The sequence below is a fragment of the Mustela erminea genome, chromosome 19 (assembly GCF_009829155.1).
Source record: "Mustela erminea isolate mMusErm1 chromosome 19, mMusErm1.Pri, whole genome shotgun sequence".
Taxonomy (NCBI): domain Eukaryota; kingdom Metazoa; phylum Chordata; class Mammalia; order Carnivora; family Mustelidae; genus Mustela; species Mustela erminea.
The window spans coordinates 24,987,987-25,007,749 of NC_045632.1; the positions used below are offsets into that span (position 1 = coordinate 24,987,987).

At 36.3% G+C, this 19,763-nt stretch overlaps 1 protein-coding gene across 1 annotated transcript in view; it reads right to left on the reverse strand.

The window, feature by feature from the left end:
- Window positions 1-566: 566 nt before the first annotated feature.
- The window catches only part of SHCBP1 (SHC binding and spindle associated 1), a 28,955-nt gene continuing 9,758 nt past the window's right edge, over window positions 567-19,763 (reverse strand). Inside the window, exons 5-13 of the mRNA XM_032325932.1 lie at window positions 18,700-18,792; window positions 15,496-15,729; window positions 15,237-15,405; window positions 14,815-14,935; window positions 11,549-11,680; window positions 10,789-10,907; window positions 3,870-3,956; window positions 3,342-3,483; window positions 567-1,774 (exon numbers count right to left, since the gene is read on the reverse strand). Of these exons, the coding sequence (XP_032181823.1) occupies window positions 1,449-1,774; window positions 3,342-3,483; window positions 3,870-3,956; window positions 10,789-10,907; window positions 11,549-11,680; window positions 14,815-14,935; window positions 15,237-15,405; window positions 15,496-15,729; window positions 18,700-18,792 (1,423 nt within the window). The 3' untranslated portion in view covers window positions 567-1,448. The remainder of the gene's footprint in view (window positions 1,775-3,341; window positions 3,484-3,869; window positions 3,957-10,788; window positions 10,908-11,548; window positions 11,681-14,814; window positions 14,936-15,236; window positions 15,406-15,495; window positions 15,730-18,699; window positions 18,793-19,763) is intronic.

Here is a 19,763-nt window from a genome sequence, read left to right on the forward strand (position 1 = left end):
ATTTGAGGGGTGCCTGGGTGGCTCAGTGGGTTAAGCCACTGCCTTCAGCTCAGGTCATGATCTCAGGGTCCTGGGATCGAGTCCCACGTCAGGTTCTCTGCTCAGCGGAGAGCCTGCTTCTCTCTCTCTCTCTCTCTCTCTCTCTGCCTGCCTCGCCACCTACTTGTGATCTCTCTCTGTCAAATAAATAAATAAAAATCTTTAAAAAAAATAAAAAATTTTTTTGAAAAATAAATAAATAAATCAGGATTTAACTCAAGTTGATGCAAAAATAATTAGCATTACCTCTGCAACAGGATTTAAAAAGAGTAAAAGAAAAATGCCTTTCAATGATCAAACAAAATACCCAACATAAATTCTTCCACATTTAGTAGCATCTGAAAAATAAAAATAATGTATATAAATATAAGAAATAACCATACTGAAGAAAAATTTAATACTCCTGAAACACTAAAAAGATTAAAAAAAAATTTGTGTGCATTCCAAAGGACCACATATGCTACATAGCACTATGGACCAAAAGGCTTCTGGAAAAATACAACAACATTCAATTTATTATTTCATCATTTTAATTTTAATAAGTAATCATATTAATGTCCCATATACTTTTTAAAAATATAAATATTTTTCAAAAGCTGTGTTTTACAATACAACATTCAAGAACACAGAATTCAAGAACACAGAGCTGATATAGATTGTAAAAGTAATCACTGTGTGTAAGACATTAGAAATTTGATCAGAATACTGTTATGGCAAAAGAAAAACACCTTCTTTTTAATCATTCATATTCAGCAACAGTGAAAATGCTCTACATACGCATTGGCTCTGAATAACACATCTCCTATGTTTCAGACCTGCCATGCTATCTATTACTGTTTTGATGATTACACAGTTCAACATAAAAATGCATCCCACTCAGATTCTCAATAATAAGTCTGATTATGCAGATAACATCCCAATCATAAAAGCTTTTATTTTAAGATAAGTATTATGCAAATGCGGCATGGAAATCAGACTTGCTATAATTTGGAAAAAAAGACAAGTGTAAGAACACTGCACATTTGACACTTACTGCATTTCTGGGCATTCATCTTACATCCCCTGACTTTCTTCCTCATCTTTGAAGTGCTAGGTTAAAAAGTATATTTACACTAGAAAGTTACTGATAGGCTTAATAATATGACAGAATGATGTGTTTGAAAGCAAGACTTTCTAGATAATAAATCTTTAAGTATTTTCTATATTATATGTTTTCATGACCCTCCTTATATAGAGGGAATATTTCATGTGCAACACCTGCAGATAGAAATAGATGTACATTTCATTCAAACCCAATCAAATTTATCAAATATAAAATATAGACATGAAGCAAACTATGATAGCAGCAGTGATTTTCAGGGCAGCATGTACAAAATCCAATATTTTGCTATCTATTTACATCATGGTGGTCAGAAAAGAAATGTGCCAAAACTCCCTTTCCCATTCCACTTGAACTGGTTCCCCACAATTGAAACAAACATCTCCTGTGACATTAAGTTGTCATCAGCTTGCGTGATCCCCAGTTCACTCAACCTCTTCTTCTTCATCTGGCCCTTCTGTGTGGAGGCAGCAACTAGTTCATTTACAATTTCACAGTTGCCTTCGACTTGCTCAGAAAGGCTGGATCTTGCATAAAGCTCCATTTTGCCAGTTGCACACTGAATCAGCTCTTCTAGATCCACCCTTTCCGCTGTGCCTGCCTCCTCACTTGTCGGAATTTTAAGTGCTCTATCTTCTGAAGAAACAAACAGATTGTAACAAATAAAGTTAAATGTACAAAAGAACACAATAAAAAATATATATATATATTTCTGCATTCTATTAGAGCTTTCAAGTTTTTTTCTGCCAAGGATTTCTGCTATCATCCAACTGGATTCTATAAGCTCTTTGCCATAAGTATCTCAATGAACAGCTGTCTTACCCTTTGTACCAAGGCTTTCTGACTCTCATACAGGACTACCAATTTTGAATGCTTTTCTCTTTATATCCTAGACTCTCATTCACTTAACAGACTTTGTCTGGGTATTTACCACCCACAATGCATGGTGTTAGGAGCCAAATGCAAAGATTAGTAAGACAGTGCCATTCTTCCTAAAGAAACTCCCACTCCAGCAGCTAACGCCAGCATCATCAGCATTTATTGAGAAGCAGAATTCTAGATGTCCTGATGTCCAAACCCCAGTGTTACTCTCATGATTGTTAAATGGCAAAATGGTTTTGCAAATGTAATTAAGGTTACTAATCAGCTGATTTTAAGACAGTAATTCAGGTGTCCCTAACCTAACCATATGGACTCTAAAACGAGGGTTTTCTCCGGCTAGATGAAGAAGAGGAAAGCAGGAAGAAATTCAAAACTTGAGGGAGATTTGAAGCACGAGCAAAATTTGCTTTGAGGGAGGGTCTCTTAAGGAAGGTTGCTGAGATAGAGAGGTTATTGGGCAAGCACCTGAGAGCAGCCTCCATAGAAGCTGAGAACAATCCCCGGCCAGTAGAAAAAAATGGAGACCTCACTCCTACAACCTCGAGGAAATGGATTCTGCCAACGATATGAATGAGCTCAGAAGCAGATCTTCCCCCCAGAGCTCTCAGATAAAAGCCCATTCACCTCAATTTCACCCTTGTGAGACCCTAAGTACCTAACGCACCCAAGCCCACCTGGACTTCTGACCCACAGAACTGTGGGAAGAAAAAGAACTCACAGAGAACTGGAGTGGGTCCAAAAGTCTGACAAGGACTACTTTCCTCCCCCCATGCCAGTGCTTAATCCCTCTGACTGAGATTTCATAGGAATCTGGGTCATGGCTTGAAAGTCATGAATTTCCTACTGAATTAGCTCAGCTTTGTTGCCAAGAAAAACAGTTGACAGGGAGGCATTATTTCTGCCAATAAAAAAATAGAGATAAACTCCTTGATCCCCTCCAGGAAATGCAGACTTCAAGCTGGCACACGCACTTCTCTACCTCCATCCTTAACAAATGCCGGCGGGAGCTACTGCTGCTGTCATGTGCCCAGCTTTATTCTAGAAATGTACAGAAAGCCAAGCATGATAAGGGAACTGGGCAACCAAAGAAACCACACACCAGGGTTTTGAATGAATAGGTGAACTAGTTGACCTTGAAAGTTTCTTCACCCTGAGAGTCTATAATGTAACAGCTCCCCTAAGCTTCTCTATCTCCATGTCCAAGCATATGCAAGTTATCTTTGTTAAGGAGGAGAAGAAGACTAAGATCCTCAAAGTTTAGAGCTGAAATAAAATAAACTAGATCTGGTTTTATTTTAAAAAATCACTAAGTATAGCATACCTTCAGTTTCATCTTGGACATTTTCCTGTAGGTCAGAGAAGATTGTAGGTTTCACCAAGACAACACCATAACCTTCATTATTATGTATGACATTATTCACCATGGATATTTTGGGAATGTCATAATGCTCATCTAAGAAGTCCTGTGATATTGAAAACAAATGTTTTAAGGAACTGTCATACTCAACACACCTGATTTTAAAAATCTTCTCACTTTTTTTGGGCTATTCTAAAAATAAAGGCGAAAAGCTACACTTATTAATAAGTGGTAACACAGTCTGTGAGGTCTGAGTGACACAGCATTCTTCTGTCATTTCTACAGATCTATAGACATCAAAGTATTCTCACAAAAGTCTCTCAGTCACCACCTAGCAACATCAAGATAATTATTAAGATATATATACTGTTTGTGCTTTTCAAAAACGGAAAACAATAGAACTCAACATGGGAATTTAATGAAACATAATTATTTCTTAAATGAAACCATTCCAGCTCTTTAGAAAGAGGGTGTTTTAGCAGGTACACTCACCTTAATGAGTATCCCTTCCTTGCAGTGATGGATTTCATTGTCACTCAAGGTGCACTTACTTCCAGGATATATTTCTATACCAGCACCCTACAAGTTACATTTTAAGGTATCACAATCAGTTTTTTAAAGGCAGGACTACAAGAGAAGGTTTATCACAATCACTTCTTAAAACTTAACAGGGTGTAAATATAAAGTGTTTTACAGAAAGCTTATTAGATATTTCTAATCAACATTTCCATTTGTTCCATTTCCAGAAAGTTGTCTATCATTTATCACTTTCAAAAACCATACACAGAAACACACACAAAACACTGGCTAAGATTATCAACACCTGATTACTGTCCCACTCCCTTTCATTCTGGACAAGTCAGTTTTCTGATTCTGCCAAAGAAAAAGAACAAATTATTTAACAATTTTGCACTTATTTAACGTGAACATCCTCTCTGAGATAGTCAATTAGTTGGAGAACAGTATGAGTCTAGTAAAATATTGTAATGTAAGGTTAGAAAAAAGACCCGATATTTTTAAAAACACATCAGTTTTAAAATATCCCAATGTAACTTAAAAATCACTTCTATGAGCTAAACAATTAATGGACTCCACTACTACACACATTAAAATTAGCAGCTAATTCAAGAGTCTCATTTATACGAAGTAACCAGAAAGATCCATGCATGGCCCAGTTCTTTCACACTGTCCCTTGGGACCACATGGTACCAATTAAGAAGTTAATAGTAACAGGAAGAATTTATTTCCTGAAGTTATACTAAGCACTTTGGGAAGTAAAAATCATTTATTCAAACCTCTTCTATAGTTATTTAAGAAATAATTTTTTGGAATAATTTCATACACAATATCAGACATGAAGAAGAGTTGCTATTAACCATTTATAATGCATCTATTGCATGTATATTGAGTTGTTTTTCTAAGAGTAATATATGCCAAGAGAAAACATTTATTATTAATTCCCCTTTTGGAGATACAAGAACATATATGCCCACATGGCCCACTTCACACCAATCTAATTCTCTATTAGGTAAAAGATCTGCAAATTGGGCTTTCTTCCCCAAACTTGAGGATGAAGAAGTTGGCAATCCATTAACACCAGACACAGACCAGAAAAGCCCCCTGAAAAGCTTGCTCTCTCCAGCCAAAGGACCAGGCAGCCTAGACAGACAGAAAACTTTCAGACAGTTAAAGCTCTATGCCAGCCAAGCAGCACAGGTAAAAACAGTGGCCCAGCCCCATGCATGCTGGCAAATGCCAAGAGGAAAGAATAGACTTCCACCTTCTCAAAGCTGGTGCCTGCTGGCACCCCAACTCTCCCAATGTTTGGTGTCACAGAAGGCCAAGCAAGAAGCCAGGATTTGCATCCCACCAGCCAGTAACAAGGCCCTACCAGCATCAGTGGAGACTACACACTGCCATCCAACAGTAACAAAGTGCCGCTCCCCCTCCCCACTAGAGTGATATCAGAGCACGCCATGTAGAAAGTCTGGACTTCCACCATTGCCCAGTGATAACAAGGTTACTGCTGTGGGGCACAGTGTCAGCGGACACCATGTGAGAAACCAGAATTTCCACCTCCTCCCAGCAGTATCAGCTCCCGCATTCAAACTGGGTATCAGTGAGGCTAAATGGAGAACCTGGACTTACACGTTCCTCCACCTGGCAGTAACAAGGCACTAACCTCCACTCCACCCCTTCCTATAGTGTCCAAAGCTAAAACAGAAGATCCAGGTTCTCATAATACAGTACAAGATGTCCAGGTTTCAACTGAAAATCACTCGCCATACCAAAAGTTAAGAAGATGTCAAACTGAATAAGATGGTCAATAGATGCCAAAACCAAGATGTCCAGAGATGTTAGAATCAGCTGACAATGATTTTAAAGCAGCCATGCTAAAAAATGCTTAATGAGCAATTATGAACATACTTAAAACAAATGAAAAATGAAAGGCACATACAGAAATAGAAAGCCTCAGCAAAGAAACAGAAGATATAAAGGACCAAATGGAAATTCCAGAACTCAAAAATAACTGAAATTAAAAGCTCCATGGATGGGAGCTTCACTGGCAGAAAGGAAAAGACAGAGCAAAGAATCAGTGAACTGGGAAGATAGAACAACAGAAATTACCCAATCTGAACAACAGAGAGAAAATGCACTGAAAAGGAAAAGTGAATAGAGCCTTAGGGACCTGTGGGACCATAACAAACTACCAATATCAAGAATGAATTGAGATAGCAGCACTGACCCTGCAGAAATCAAAAGATTAAAGGAATACTACAAACAACTCGAAATATGTTAATTTGACAACTTAACAGAAGAGCTGTCACCTGCCTCCCCAGGCTGGTGTGAGGCCTAATGGGCTGGGTGGGAGGTGGTACATATAATACCTGTTACACCAGCAGCCACTGCCGCCACTGCCGCCACTGCCACCAAACAGGAAAGCCCTTCACCCACTGACCTGATGCCCACTCATAGGAGCCCTGTAACCTATGAACATATCTGTTACTTTGCCTCATACAAAATAGGTCATTTTAACAGCCCTCTAACTACTAAGGAAACTGAATTCATAATTTTAAAACTGCAATAAAGAAATCTTCAGGTCCAGATGGTTTCACTGAAAAAATCTACCAAACGTTTAAAGAATTAATGCAAGCTAGTGCCAAATTTGTTTTATGAAGCTAATATCCTGATACCAAAACTTGACAAAGACAGTGCAAATAAAGAAAACTTCAATATCCCTCATGAATACAGATGTAAAAACTCCTCACAAAATATTAGCAAATATAATACACCAATATATAAAAAAAATACACACTATGACTAAGTTGTGTTTATCCTAGGGATGCAAAACTGGCTCAAAATTTGAAAAATCAATGTAATCCACCATTTTCTTTCATCCAAAAAGAAATATCATGTAATCATATGAAATAATGCAGAAAAAGCATCTGACAAGTGTCAATATACATTCATTATATAAATTCTTACAAAACAGAAACAGAGAACTTCTTCAACTTGATAAAGAATATCTACGGAGCACCTGGGTGGCTCAGTCAGTTAAGCGTCTGCCTTTGGCTTGGGTCAGTATCTCAGGGTTCTGTGATCAAGTCCCATGTTGAGCTCCCAGCTCAGCAAGGAGTCTACTTCTCCCTCTCCTTCTACCTCTCCCAGTGCTTGTGTTGTCTCTCTCTCTCTCTCTCTCTAATGAAAAAAATCTTAAAAAAAAAAAAAAATCTACAAAAAGCCTACTGTTACCCTTATACTTATTGGTGTAATATTGAATACATTCTCCCTAATATCAAGAACAAGGTAAGGATATCCACCCTGACCACTCTTATTCAACATAGTGCTAGAAGTTCTAGTCAGTGCCATAAAGCAAAAAAAGGAAACAAAGCCATACATATCAGAAAGGAAGAAATAAAACTGTCTCTATTTGCAGATATCTACGTAGAAAATCCCAAGGAATCTACAAAAACAAACCTAGGACTAAGAAAAGTCAGGAAGGTCACAGGATATAAGACAAGTCAATTATATTTCTATATAGAAATGAACACGTGGAATTGAAATTAAAAACATGAGATGATTCACAATCACCAAAAAAAATTAACTATTTACATATAAATCTAACAAAACACATACAAGACTTGTATACTGAAAATTATGGAAATGCTGGTGGAAATTTTAAACATAAAAAAAGATGTCCATCCTACCCAAATTGATACAGAGGTTTATTAGAATTCATATCACAATCTCAGCTAGATTTTTTTTTTTTTAGATAGAGACAATATTTTTCTAAAACTTTCAGGGCACCTGGCTGGCTCAGTGGGTTAAAGCCTCTGCCTTCAGCTCACGTCATGATTCCAGGGTCCTGGGATTGAGCCCTGCTTTGGGATCTCTGCTCAGTGGGGAGCCTGCTTCCTCCTCTCTCTCTGCCTACTTGTGACCCCTGTCTGTCAAATAAATAAATAAAGTCTTTTTTAAAAAAATCTTTTTTCTAAAACTTTCACTGAAATCCAAAGAAACTAAAATACCTGAAACAATTTTGGAAAAGACAAATAAAGTGGGAGGAATGACTCAATCAAATTTTAAGACTTTACAATAGCAGGTATTGGTGTAGGGACAACTACACAGATCAGCAGAACAGAACAGAGACCACAAAAATGGGCCCACACAAATTTCCCAGATGATTTTTGACAAAGGTGCAAACCAATTTATTGGAGGAAGGACAACCTTGTCAAGAAATGATGTGGTTACAATTGGACATCTATGGGCAAATAAATAAATCTTAACCTAAAACTCACATTTATACCAAAATTTACTCAAAAATGGATCATGACCTTAAGTGTAAAATGTAAACTATAAAATTTTTAGGAAAAAAAATAAGAGAAAATCTTTGAGATCTAAGGCTGGGCAAAGAGTTCTTACACTTAACACCAAAAGCACTAGCCATAAATGGAAAAAGTGATATCTTATACTTCATCAAAATTTAAGACTTTGCTCTATAAAAGCCCATGTGAAGAAAATGAAAAGACAAGCTATAGACTAGCATAAAAATCTGCAGGGGTACCTACCTGGGTGGCTTAGTTGGATAAGCATTCAACCCTTGATTTTGGCTTAGGTCATGATCTGAGGGTCATGGCATCAAGCCCCAAGTAGGGTTCTGAACTGGACATGGTGCCATGGCTGGACTTGAGATTCTCTCTCTCCCTCTCCCTCTGCCCCTCCCACCCTGCCTATTCACAGACGTGTGTGCATGTTCTCTTTCTCTCTCTCAAAAAAAAAAAAAAAATCTGCAATCCAAATACCCATTAGAGTACTAGTATCTAATATAAAAAGAACTCTCTGGGCACCTGGGTGGCTCAGTGGGTTAAAGCCTCTGCCTTTGGCTCAGGTCGTGATCCCAGGGTCCAGGGATCGAGCCCTGCGTTGGCCTCTCCACTCATCGGGGAGCCTGCTTCCCCCTCTCCTCTCTGCCTGCCTCTTTGCCTACTTGTGATTTCTGTCAAATAAATAAATAAAATCTTTAAAAAAAAAAAAAAAAAAAAGACCTCTCAAAACTCCAGTTAAAAAGAATGAATAATCCAGTTAGAAAGTGGGCAGAAGTCACAAACAGACATTTCACTGAAGAGAAGGATGGCAAGTAAGCATATGAAAAAATGTTTCACATAACTAACCACTAGGTAAATGCAAATTAAAACCGTACACCTATAAGGGCGCCTGGGTGGCTCAGTTGGTTAAGCGGCTGCCTTCAGCTCAGGTCACAATCCCAAGGTGCTGGGATTGAGCCCCACATTGGGCTCCCTGCTCAGCAGAGAGCCTGCTTCTCCTTCTCCCTCTGCCTGCTGCTCTGCCCACTTGTGCTCATTCATTCTGTCAACTAAATTAAATCTTTAAAAAATAAATAAAATTAAATAAAATTTAAAAACTATATACTTATCAGAATGGCTAAAAATACCAAAATGATGGTGAGGATATGGAGCAACTGTATCACCCAAACATCACTGATGGGAATGTAAAATGATATAACTACTCAGGAAAAGTCTGGCCATGTCTTTAAAAAAAAAAAAAGTAAACATGCAGCTACCATGTGTCCTACAACTGCACTCCTGGGCATTTACTCCAGAGAAATAAAGTATTCACATAGTAACCTGTATGCAAATGTTTACTGCAGCTTTATTTACAATAGCCAAAACCTGGAAACAACCCAGATACCCTTCAACAGGTGAACAGTTAAATAAACTGCAAGAACCATATGCTGGGGAGTGCCTGGATGGCTCAGTGGGTTAAGCCTCTGCCTTCAGCTCAGGTCATGATCTCAAGGTCCTGGGATCGAGCCCCACATCGGGCTCTCTGCTCAGCGGGGAGCCTGCTTTCCCTTCTCTCTCTCTCTGCCTGTCTCTCTGCCTACTTGTGATCTTTGTCGTCAATGGATAAAATCTTAAAAAAAAAAAAAAAAAGAACCATATGCTGGAATACTACTCAGCAATAAAAAAAAAGAATAAACAATTGGTACCTACAACTTGGATCAAGTTCCAGAGAATTGTACTGAGTGAAAAAAGCCAATCCCAGAAGGTCATGATTTACAGTTACATAACATTCTTGAAATGGTGAAATAATAGAAATGGAGAAGAGAATGATTAAAGAAGTCTAAAGGAGAAGCAAGTGGATGCCAGTCCCAAAAGGTAATATGCAGGATCCTTAGAGTGATGGGAATACTCCACTTGACTGAATAGACGTTATCCTGCTGTGCAATTGTACTACAGTTTTGCAAGATGTTAAAATAACAGAATATACCTGACCATAGTCAAAAGGCCAAGAAGCAATAGTAGTAACAGAATACAATGCAGGGATTTCTCTGTATTACTTTTTACAACATTTTATCTCAGCAATTCTCTCAAAATAAAAAGTCTGATTAAAAAGCAAAAGCAGAGCGCCTGGGTGGCTCAGTGGGTTAAACCACTGCCTTCAGCTCAGGTCATGATCTCAGGGTCCTGGGATTGAGTGCTGCATCGGGCTCTCTGCTCTACAGGGAGCCTGCTTCCTCCTCTCCCTCCCTCTGCCTGCCTGTCTGCCTACTTGTGATCTCTGTCTGTCAAATAAATAAATAAAATCTTTAAAAAAATAAAAAATAAATAAAATAAAAAGCAAAAGCAACTAAACTTCAATTGCTATAAAATCATTTATAAAGTTAACAAATGTGAAGGGTCTAAAATTCTGTAAGCACAGAATAACTGAGATTTCCTATTTTTCTTCCTTATACAACTGAACCTGGCTGACTTAATACCTAAAACTGTCTGAACCTCTTTGAAGAAAGAGAACGGGAGTATGCATTTACATCTTGGTCCCACATTTTGTTTACATATTTAGAACTTAAACCTAAACTACTTCCCCAGAGGATAAGAGATTATCCTACCTTGGCACCATATAAATCCGAGTTCTTCATTAAAAATTCTGCTGATGTTCGCACTGTGACTCCTGTGGTTTCACACTGCAGCACACAATTTTCCAACGTGGTCTTACCACGGTGAATGACTAGGATGAAAACATGCATTCAAATGCTTTAAGTAATGTGCGTTTTCCAATATTAGAAATGGTCTAGAGGTGACATTAGGTGGTCTAAATATTTCTCTAGCTACCATTTAAACTTTGATACTAGAATTATGAACTCATATTTTATAAAATAATGACTAAAATTTAAAAGCAACATTCTTAAAAATGATTGATCTCAAAAATGCAAAATCAAGTTAAAAAGCACTTTTCATTACCAAAAAAAGTATCAGAAAGTAACTTTCATGAGTATCTTGGAAGGGAAAAGAAAAGAAGACCCAACTTAAGATTCTAGAAAACCAGTACCAGCACAATGTGAATAGAACTGCACTGAGTCTAGGGCTAAATCGAATACAAAGAACACAGACCACAATACTGGAATGTTTAAAAGGGGGGAAAAAAAAAAGATCACAAGGAAATCAATATTAAACTAACAAATTTTTAAGAATAGGCTGAACTATTTTTTACTTGAGAGTAACTTCCTAAGTCATCATGTTATGTACATAAATAATTAATCAGCCTTTTACATACTCAAAAGTGGTTTGTTAAACTGCATCTTCTAGAAAATGTAAAGTTTTCTTTTAAAACCTGGAACAAAATAATACAGGAAATATTCAGATACTTACTCAAGATTCCTTCTACAGCATCATGCTGGATAAATTTTATGCCTGAGATTTTAATATCTACACCTGTACAATCCACAAAAGTATCTCCTTTGCCCCTCTTTTCTATCACAATATCATCTGGTAGACCATACCCTAAGGAAGAGAACAAGAGCATTTAAGATGAGTGAGGGGAAATGTCTACACTAAAATTGCTACAATAGATTTCTCTATTTCAAATGGCTCCAAATAATATGAGACCAGTCAACCAAGTTGCATTAAATAAAATCTAATCATCTCCCTACATTTCTTGTTTAATTTAAACTAGGGTATATAATTTTTAATAATAACAATTCCTCAATTTGCCCCCATATCAGGAAGACTACCCTATCAACCATCTCAGACCAGCTCAGCACTAAATTCACCTACAAAACTGCTATATAAAAATAAATAAACCTAAATATAGCTGGTTCAAAAAGCTTTAAAGCACTTAACCCTTATAAATTTTTTCCCAACTCTGAAATTCTATTATTCTAATATAAATTAGGTTTGAAAAAAAACCTAAGCATTTCTCAAGATTTTCTAATTTTAGTGTTCTTTTTTCCTTTATTTTTTCTTATTTTTAAATTGTGTATGGTGACTAACAGAACACAATAATTTTAGTATTCTCTTAAACAGACCGACTTCCAATCTAATAAACTTAAAACCATTTTAATTATTGAAGAAATAGGTCTACCTTGTGAACCAATAAAAAACACTGGATCTCTACAAATCCCAAACGAATAATACAGGCCAGACCTCTGAAAGGGCTTACAAAAAACTGAAGTATCAGAAAACCAGAGAAGTTGCCTGACTTTTATCATAAAACAAAAGCACATAAACAAAGCTGTAAGAAATAACTCTCATTGTCTAAGATAAGCCTTTACTTGAGTAAATGAAAGCAGTCACCACATCAAAAGACACAGACAAGATTTCAGGGACACTGGAGAAGAATCCTAGAGTACTCCATACTTGGGAATGCTGCCAATGGTAGACTGGATGATTGGATTTTGAGTATCTTTTTTTCCTGATTCTTTTTGTCTGTAGTTGGAACATTTTCTATAATAACCATTGTTTTTTTTTTTATCACAACAAAATAAAAAATAGTAAAATAATTGTCATATTGAGAAAAAACAGATTATTGCATAAACATACTACATATTCTGAGTAGGGTTTTTAAGATTTTATTTATTTATTTAACTGACAGCGAGAGAGAGAGAGAGAGAGAGAGAGAGAGAGAGAGAGAATGGTAACACAAGTGGGGGAGTGGGAGAGGAAGAAGTAGGCTTCCTGCTTCGATGCTTTGCTGGGTCCCAGGACCCTAGGATCATGACCCCAGCTAATGGCAGATGCTTAATGACTGAGCCACCCAGGCGCCCTATTCTTAGTAGTTTTAAAACATAAAACCATCACTTAAGTGAAGGTATGTTCTAAACAAGAAAGAAAAACACTATATATAAGCCTATATATAAACCCTACTATAAGTACTAGTAACACCCTAAACACAGTAAGTATTCAATTATATATCTCCTGTGATAAGTGTTAGCTATAGATCAGAAAAGATATCAGATAACCTTTAATCTTACTCATGAACAAGTACTCCATAAATTCACACTAGAGATACCATAGGATTTCCCAAATTCTCAGAAATGCCCTCTGTCAGTAAATCTACTAATCTTTACACTCAACTATCAGAATTCTATATGGTTATTTATTACACTTTGACAATTTCATTATTAATACCCTCACCAATCTAGGAAGAACTCTTATCCACCATAAAATCTATAATATCAATGTTATTTTCACTATGCCAAAAAATAAAGTGTTTTTATTGCAGTGATTTATCCTGCAGATGTGTTATTTATACACACACATCTATTATATATCAAATATTGGAGAGGAGAAAGAACAAAAATTACATACATAAAACAAAAAAGGGGGTGAGGTGATGTACTAGTGAACAGCAGGAAATTAAACTCCTAGCCTTGTTTCCATTAAGAAGTTTTGACAAGATAAAGATAAAGAACATAGCTTAAGCAGTTTGTGAACAGCTGCACAAGTCCCAAAATGATAAACGATTTTTTGCATTACAAGCTTTATTGCTAACTTGAAGCTCTTTTGGTAAATAGTTGAACAGGTGCATCTAAATTTGACACGTTATGGAAATACACAGGACCAAGATGAACAATTGTAAAGTAACCTAAATTTAGGAATCTCTCTAAATGTACAATACGATGATGCCTGCTAAAAAGTTATTTTTAATAGAATCTTTCAACATAAATGTTCTCAAAAGTACACTTTGGTCAAGATATGGAAGCGTAGAATTTGACATTCAGCAAACTTTTAATTTTCTTTCCCTCTGGAGAGAGAGCACAAGAGCACAAGTTGGAGAAGGGCAGAGGGAGGGGAGAGAAGCAGACTCCCCGCAGAATGTGAAGCCCATAGCTGGGTTTGATCCCAAGACCCTGAGATCATGACCTGAGCCAAAGCCAAGATTCAAATGCTCAACTGACTGAACTACCTTTAAAAGCCCCTCAGCAAGCTTTTAAAGAATTAATAAGGGCACCTGGGTGGCTCAGTTGGGCATCTGCCTTCAGTTCAGGTCATTGTCCCGGAGTCCCAGGATGGAATCCCAGGATGGAGTTCCTGCTGGGCAGGGATTCTTCTTCCCTATCTGCCCCTCCTCCTGATGGTGCTCACTCTCTCTCACAGTCTCTCTCAAATAAATAAATCTTTGAAAAATAAAATTAAAAGTAATTTAAAATAAAAATAAAGAGTAAGATAAAAGATTTTTGGTCCACTTTCAAGTTGGACCTATACCTATGCAAAAATATGTTAAATTTAAAAACAAAAAACCATGCATCAACATATCCATAACATATAAGAAATAAGAGTAAGCAGTTAATAAAAATACTAAACTTTAAAAAAATATTGCTAGGAAAAATTTTTATTCTAGAAATGATATTTCCTCTCCATGAACCACCTACAATCTGGAAAATATGTTTCTTCCTAATGGTCTTTTTTTCTCTATATGCTTATTTTCCCAACACATACAAATAATCATACCTCAAGTTGCTCAAACATTGAGTCAATCCCCCATATACTTTGAAAACTCTTAATATTTTAGGGAAACTCATTTGAAATCAAATGGATTAAATCATATTCTCAGACTTCAGCAAGCTCCAAGTGACTTACTGTTTTCTTAAGCATATCATGCAAAAGAGTTTGGTTGCATGATATTCCAGACTCACCTTCCAGCTCAATGGAATCAGCAATGGAGAATGTACCATGTACCGTGTAATGGCCAGGACAAACAATCACAGTATCACCTTCATAGCAGGCATTTATAGCAGACAACGGATCACTATGGAACTAGAAAACAAAAACAGATTGCAAATATACACCCCCAAAATGGCAACCTACATATCACTCTAGGTACCCTCATGCTTCACTTTATAAAGGGAGCCAAAACTACATACTTAAGTTTATCTCCTCATGATCAACACATGCTTGGTAAGTTCCTAATGCTGATGACAGATAGGGCTCTCACTACTACCCATTTCACCAAAGAATAGTTCTGGTAAGCTCCTGTAAATGCTTTGTAGAATTCAGGAAAACCTTGGAGTGAATTCAAAGAAAAAAAAGCCACCTCAGGCAAAAAAACTCCTTTTACCTGAATTTCTGTTTCCTCCTTACAAGGCTCCTGACAAAGCCTGTCCCTGAGCAGAGACTGCAGCAGACCAGTCATCATGGTGGAGGAGACCACATGCATCACCTTCTGACCATTTGGACGAATGCCCTTTGCTTGGATATTCGAATTCTTCTGATAACCGAACACATATCTTAGAGAAACCAACAGACCTGTCAGTTCTTAGTAAGACAGCTGGTTAGAAAAGATGCCAACTAACTAGGAATAACAAAGACACACATACCTCAACAAAGGATTCTCAATGAGTTTTAGCTTTTGTTTCAGCTGTTCAATCTCTGAATATAATTTTAACCCTTCAACCATGGAGATGTTTTCCTGCTCGGAATCAGAGTTACAATTTGACAAACTGCTTCTCAGATTTAAAAATGTCTGGTAACTCTCCTCACATTGGGACAACAGATTGCGGTAATCAACAACAAGTCCTGAAGGAACTCGGTCTTCAAGGATATCATAATGCCTGAAAGTTTAAAAGCAAATTAAAATCCACTGTCTTTCTGACACATTTTCCTATCATTAAAACAGCCCATTTAGTCCTCAAAGACCAGGAAGAAAAAAAGCATTTTATCATACATAACTCAGGTACATGTAAAGTCTTTCTGAATAGCACGCTATTATAAGTGGAAGCTATTTAAAGTTTTAAGGACCACTTCGTTAAAGTCACTAATGTTTCTTGCTTTGGGGAGTTGCTGGGTTTTGTCCTTAGATTTGTGCTTTAGAAACACTGAGAGTTCATGTTTTATCATTTGTATCATTATTTAATAAAAAATTATGTTCTCATATATTAGACTCAAAATCTTAATAAGCAGATGTCAGGCAACAATCTGGGAGTGTGGGTCAAGGTGGGGAGGGAAGTATCCTAATAGTATTCATAATAATTTTGAAGATTACCATATTTATAGGATCAAAAATTAAAAATGATTTAAGCATTGGCTTTAGTCCTTCCTCACATTTAAAGCACTACAACACAAAATTATGCTGAATATTCCCTCAGGAAGATTATTACAGTATGTTTCAAAAATGTAAGGCTTTGAGAGTTGCAGAAAAAAAATATATAAAGCTGCCATTACTAAACTAGAAAGTGATTAAAACAAAATAACCTTGTATTGGACAACCTTATTGGCACTTAAAATTTATTATTAGTTTATATACCTTCTCAAACATATAGATAGAATAAAAAGTATTTCTAGATGGAATATAATAATTTATTAATGTAGTACAATCACGTTAACAGATGTGAAATTAATGGATTTGAAAATAAACTGCAATATTCTTGTCATTACCTATAGTTTTAAATAATTGCTTCATTTCTCGTTAAAAGTTTATTGACTAGCTATGCCTGAGGCCAGAGTTTCTCAACCTTGACTGCATATTAGAATCACTGGAGAGCTTTTAAAAATACAAATGCTTAGGTCCCCATTCAGACCAATTAAATTGATCTCTAGAAGTAGAGAGGTTTTTTTTAAAGTTCCTTGGGGATTCTAATGCGCAGTCAAGGCTGAAAACTATTGCCTTAGATGATGTTTTTTCAACTTAGTCATGCTCTAAATAAGATGGGGGGAAAAAACAGAACTACATCCTAAACAAATTTACATGAAATTACAGTTAACATTCAAACAGTATTTAAAATGAATAAAAAATAATTTTTTTCCACTTTTCAACTAAATGAATTAGGTGAAGCTTGAAAAGCATGGATTTTGTCTGCTTTGGTTAATCCATACTCATTTAAAGATATTCTAGAAATCCACTCTGCAAACAAAAAATTGGGAACCAAACCACTGACTGCTTGATCAGGTCTATTAAGTTATGAAGATTAAGACTCAAATTTTAAAATAAGTTTCTTAGCATTTCCAATATCCATGCCAATCAGCTTATTTCTTTTCACTAAAGTGATACTTTGTGGTCTAAAATCAATGAACCAACACCTGTGTCTCAGACACAGCTTTGAAGCACAGCATTTTGAATTAAAAAGGAAAAACATATACCTCACAGTGCAAAATCAAGACAATATGGTTTGATTCCCTTTAAATCCTGCCTGTTGATAACAGTACACCTATCTTTGCCCAGGGACCTTTTATAAAGAGTCTGCCTACATTTGATAACATTACAGTTCCCCTACCAAGTACCATAGTTTCTTCTCCAAAACTGAAAACAATTCCTCCCTTATGCTTTCCCATCTGCCAGTGATGTACAAAGTATGTATGTAAATCATTTCTTGTTGTTTAAACATGTAAAGCTGTCAAATCAGAATTCATTCCTTTCCAAGATCAATTTGCTAGATACACAATACTCACCTACGATTACATTTCACTTCAGTCAAAACCAATCATTGCTTTCTAAGGCCAAGTATACCAAAACTAGAAAATATGCAAGCTTATTGAAATCCTGGCATTTTATTGAATACACTATGGGAAAATAGGAAATGCACAATGGAAAAATTGGAAAGGCTAAATAAAAATCATACATAATTCTAAATCAGGTAGAACCATTAACAAGACTTTTCACATTTTTTTTTAACTTCTTACTTACTATATAAACCAAGAGAAACTTACTAAATCTAACTGGGTTCCACAAAAATGTAATGGGTTACTGCCTTATCTTATGTAACCAAATCATCTTTCACACAGGAAAAAAAATTACCTTCTACAAAATTTTTTTGAGTGCCAGTTCTAATTTTATTCTTATAGCAGCACTGCCCTTAAATTACCACTTATGAATACAAGAAAAATTACCTAGTCTTAGAGTACCATCTAGTGGAAATGTGAATGCCACATTTAACAAAATCAGTACAAAACAATTACTTGGGTTGCACCATTAAGCTAGGGTTTTTTGTAACGTAAGCATTTTTCCCTATTAAAATATGACAAGTTAGAAAAAGAATGTGTTTCACTATTTAGGATATTTTTATGCACCACCAATATTAACTGTTTCATATTTTCATCCATTTGTCAAATAGGATTCAAGGACAAGAACTTGACAAAACACCCTGAAATAATTCTGTTAGTTTAACCTAGTATGTTTTACTATAAGAATTTAGAATAAAGCCAAATATTTTTTAAAGTTCTCTTTTAAAAAATTAAAACAAAAGAAGTCTTCTATAATTCAACTAATTTCACTATTTTTCAAACAACTGTCTTTGAATTTAACACAGGGAGGTTTTTTTTTTTTTAACACTCAGCTCAACTGAGTTTTATTTTATAAAAGTTAGCCCTTTAACTTCAGTGTCCCTGAACTCTGCTGTTACTCACTTTATAAACTAAAAGTAGGTTTCTCTGCACTTGCACAAGTTTCATTTAATAACTTTCTAATGGGTTATACTATTTGTATGGTGGCCTGTTCTGTGTGTGGGCCCCTGAAGTATATATACACCAGATGGGTAAAATTAAACCAGGGCAGCTATTTTTCCAACACGTACAGGTCACTAACTTACAATCTCAATCGAGGTTCAACACATCGGACAAAATAATCATACTCATCCTCCTCTTCTTCATCCCAGCTCCTCCAAATGTTTTGATAGAAAAACCTGAAATACAAATTCAAATCATTCAAATTTAATCACTGGCTCGGTTTTAGGGTTCTGGAGGTGTGCAAGCTAGACTAAATCGAAACAAATGTATCAGCTACAATAGAGAAAGCTGCATAAATGCTAGACTTCAGTCATGAGTCATAGAACTTCTATGGATTGGCCAAAGAAATTTTTCTATAATACTGGTTCCATTATGATCTTTAATTAGAACTATTTATTGGGGTGCCTGGGTGGCTCAGTTTGTGGAATGTCTGCCTTCAGCTCAGATCATGATCCTGGAGTCCTGGGATAGAGCCCCAGGTCGACTGAGTGGGGCATCTGCTTCTCCCTCTCTCTCTATCCCTCCCCCAACCAGCTCATGTTTTAAATAAATAAAATCAAAAAAAGAGAAAAGTTTTATTGACCATCTATAATTGGGTGGATGGTAGTGCCATTTGTTAAGACAGAAAAGACTTGGAGAGAAACAGGTTTAGGTTAAAAACAGAGTTGTTTTCTCCATGTTTGAATTGAGATGCCTATCTGACCTCCAAGTGGATGATGTCAAGAGTAAAGATGAATATAACAAACCCAGAGCCCGAGGGAAAGGTCAGGGCTAAAGATATAAATCTGGGAGTTGTCAGCTTACTGATGGCATTAAAGCAACAGATGAGATCATCGAGGGAAATAATATAAGGCAGCAGTTCTCAAAGCCAGCTACCTGTTAGAGCCGTCTTGGAAGCTTTTAAAAATTGGTTCTCAAACCTATTCTAGACCAATAAATCAGAATCTTTGGGGGAGTGTGGGAGGTAGAAATAGAATCTAATTTTTTTAAACCTATCCAAGTAATTAACAAATTTTTATTATGGAAAATTTCAAACATATACAAGAGCAAATAGTACCATGAATACCATGATACTATGATGAAGCTGCATCACCCAGCTTCAACAATGATCCACGCATAGGGAATCTTATTTCATCTCTACCTTACC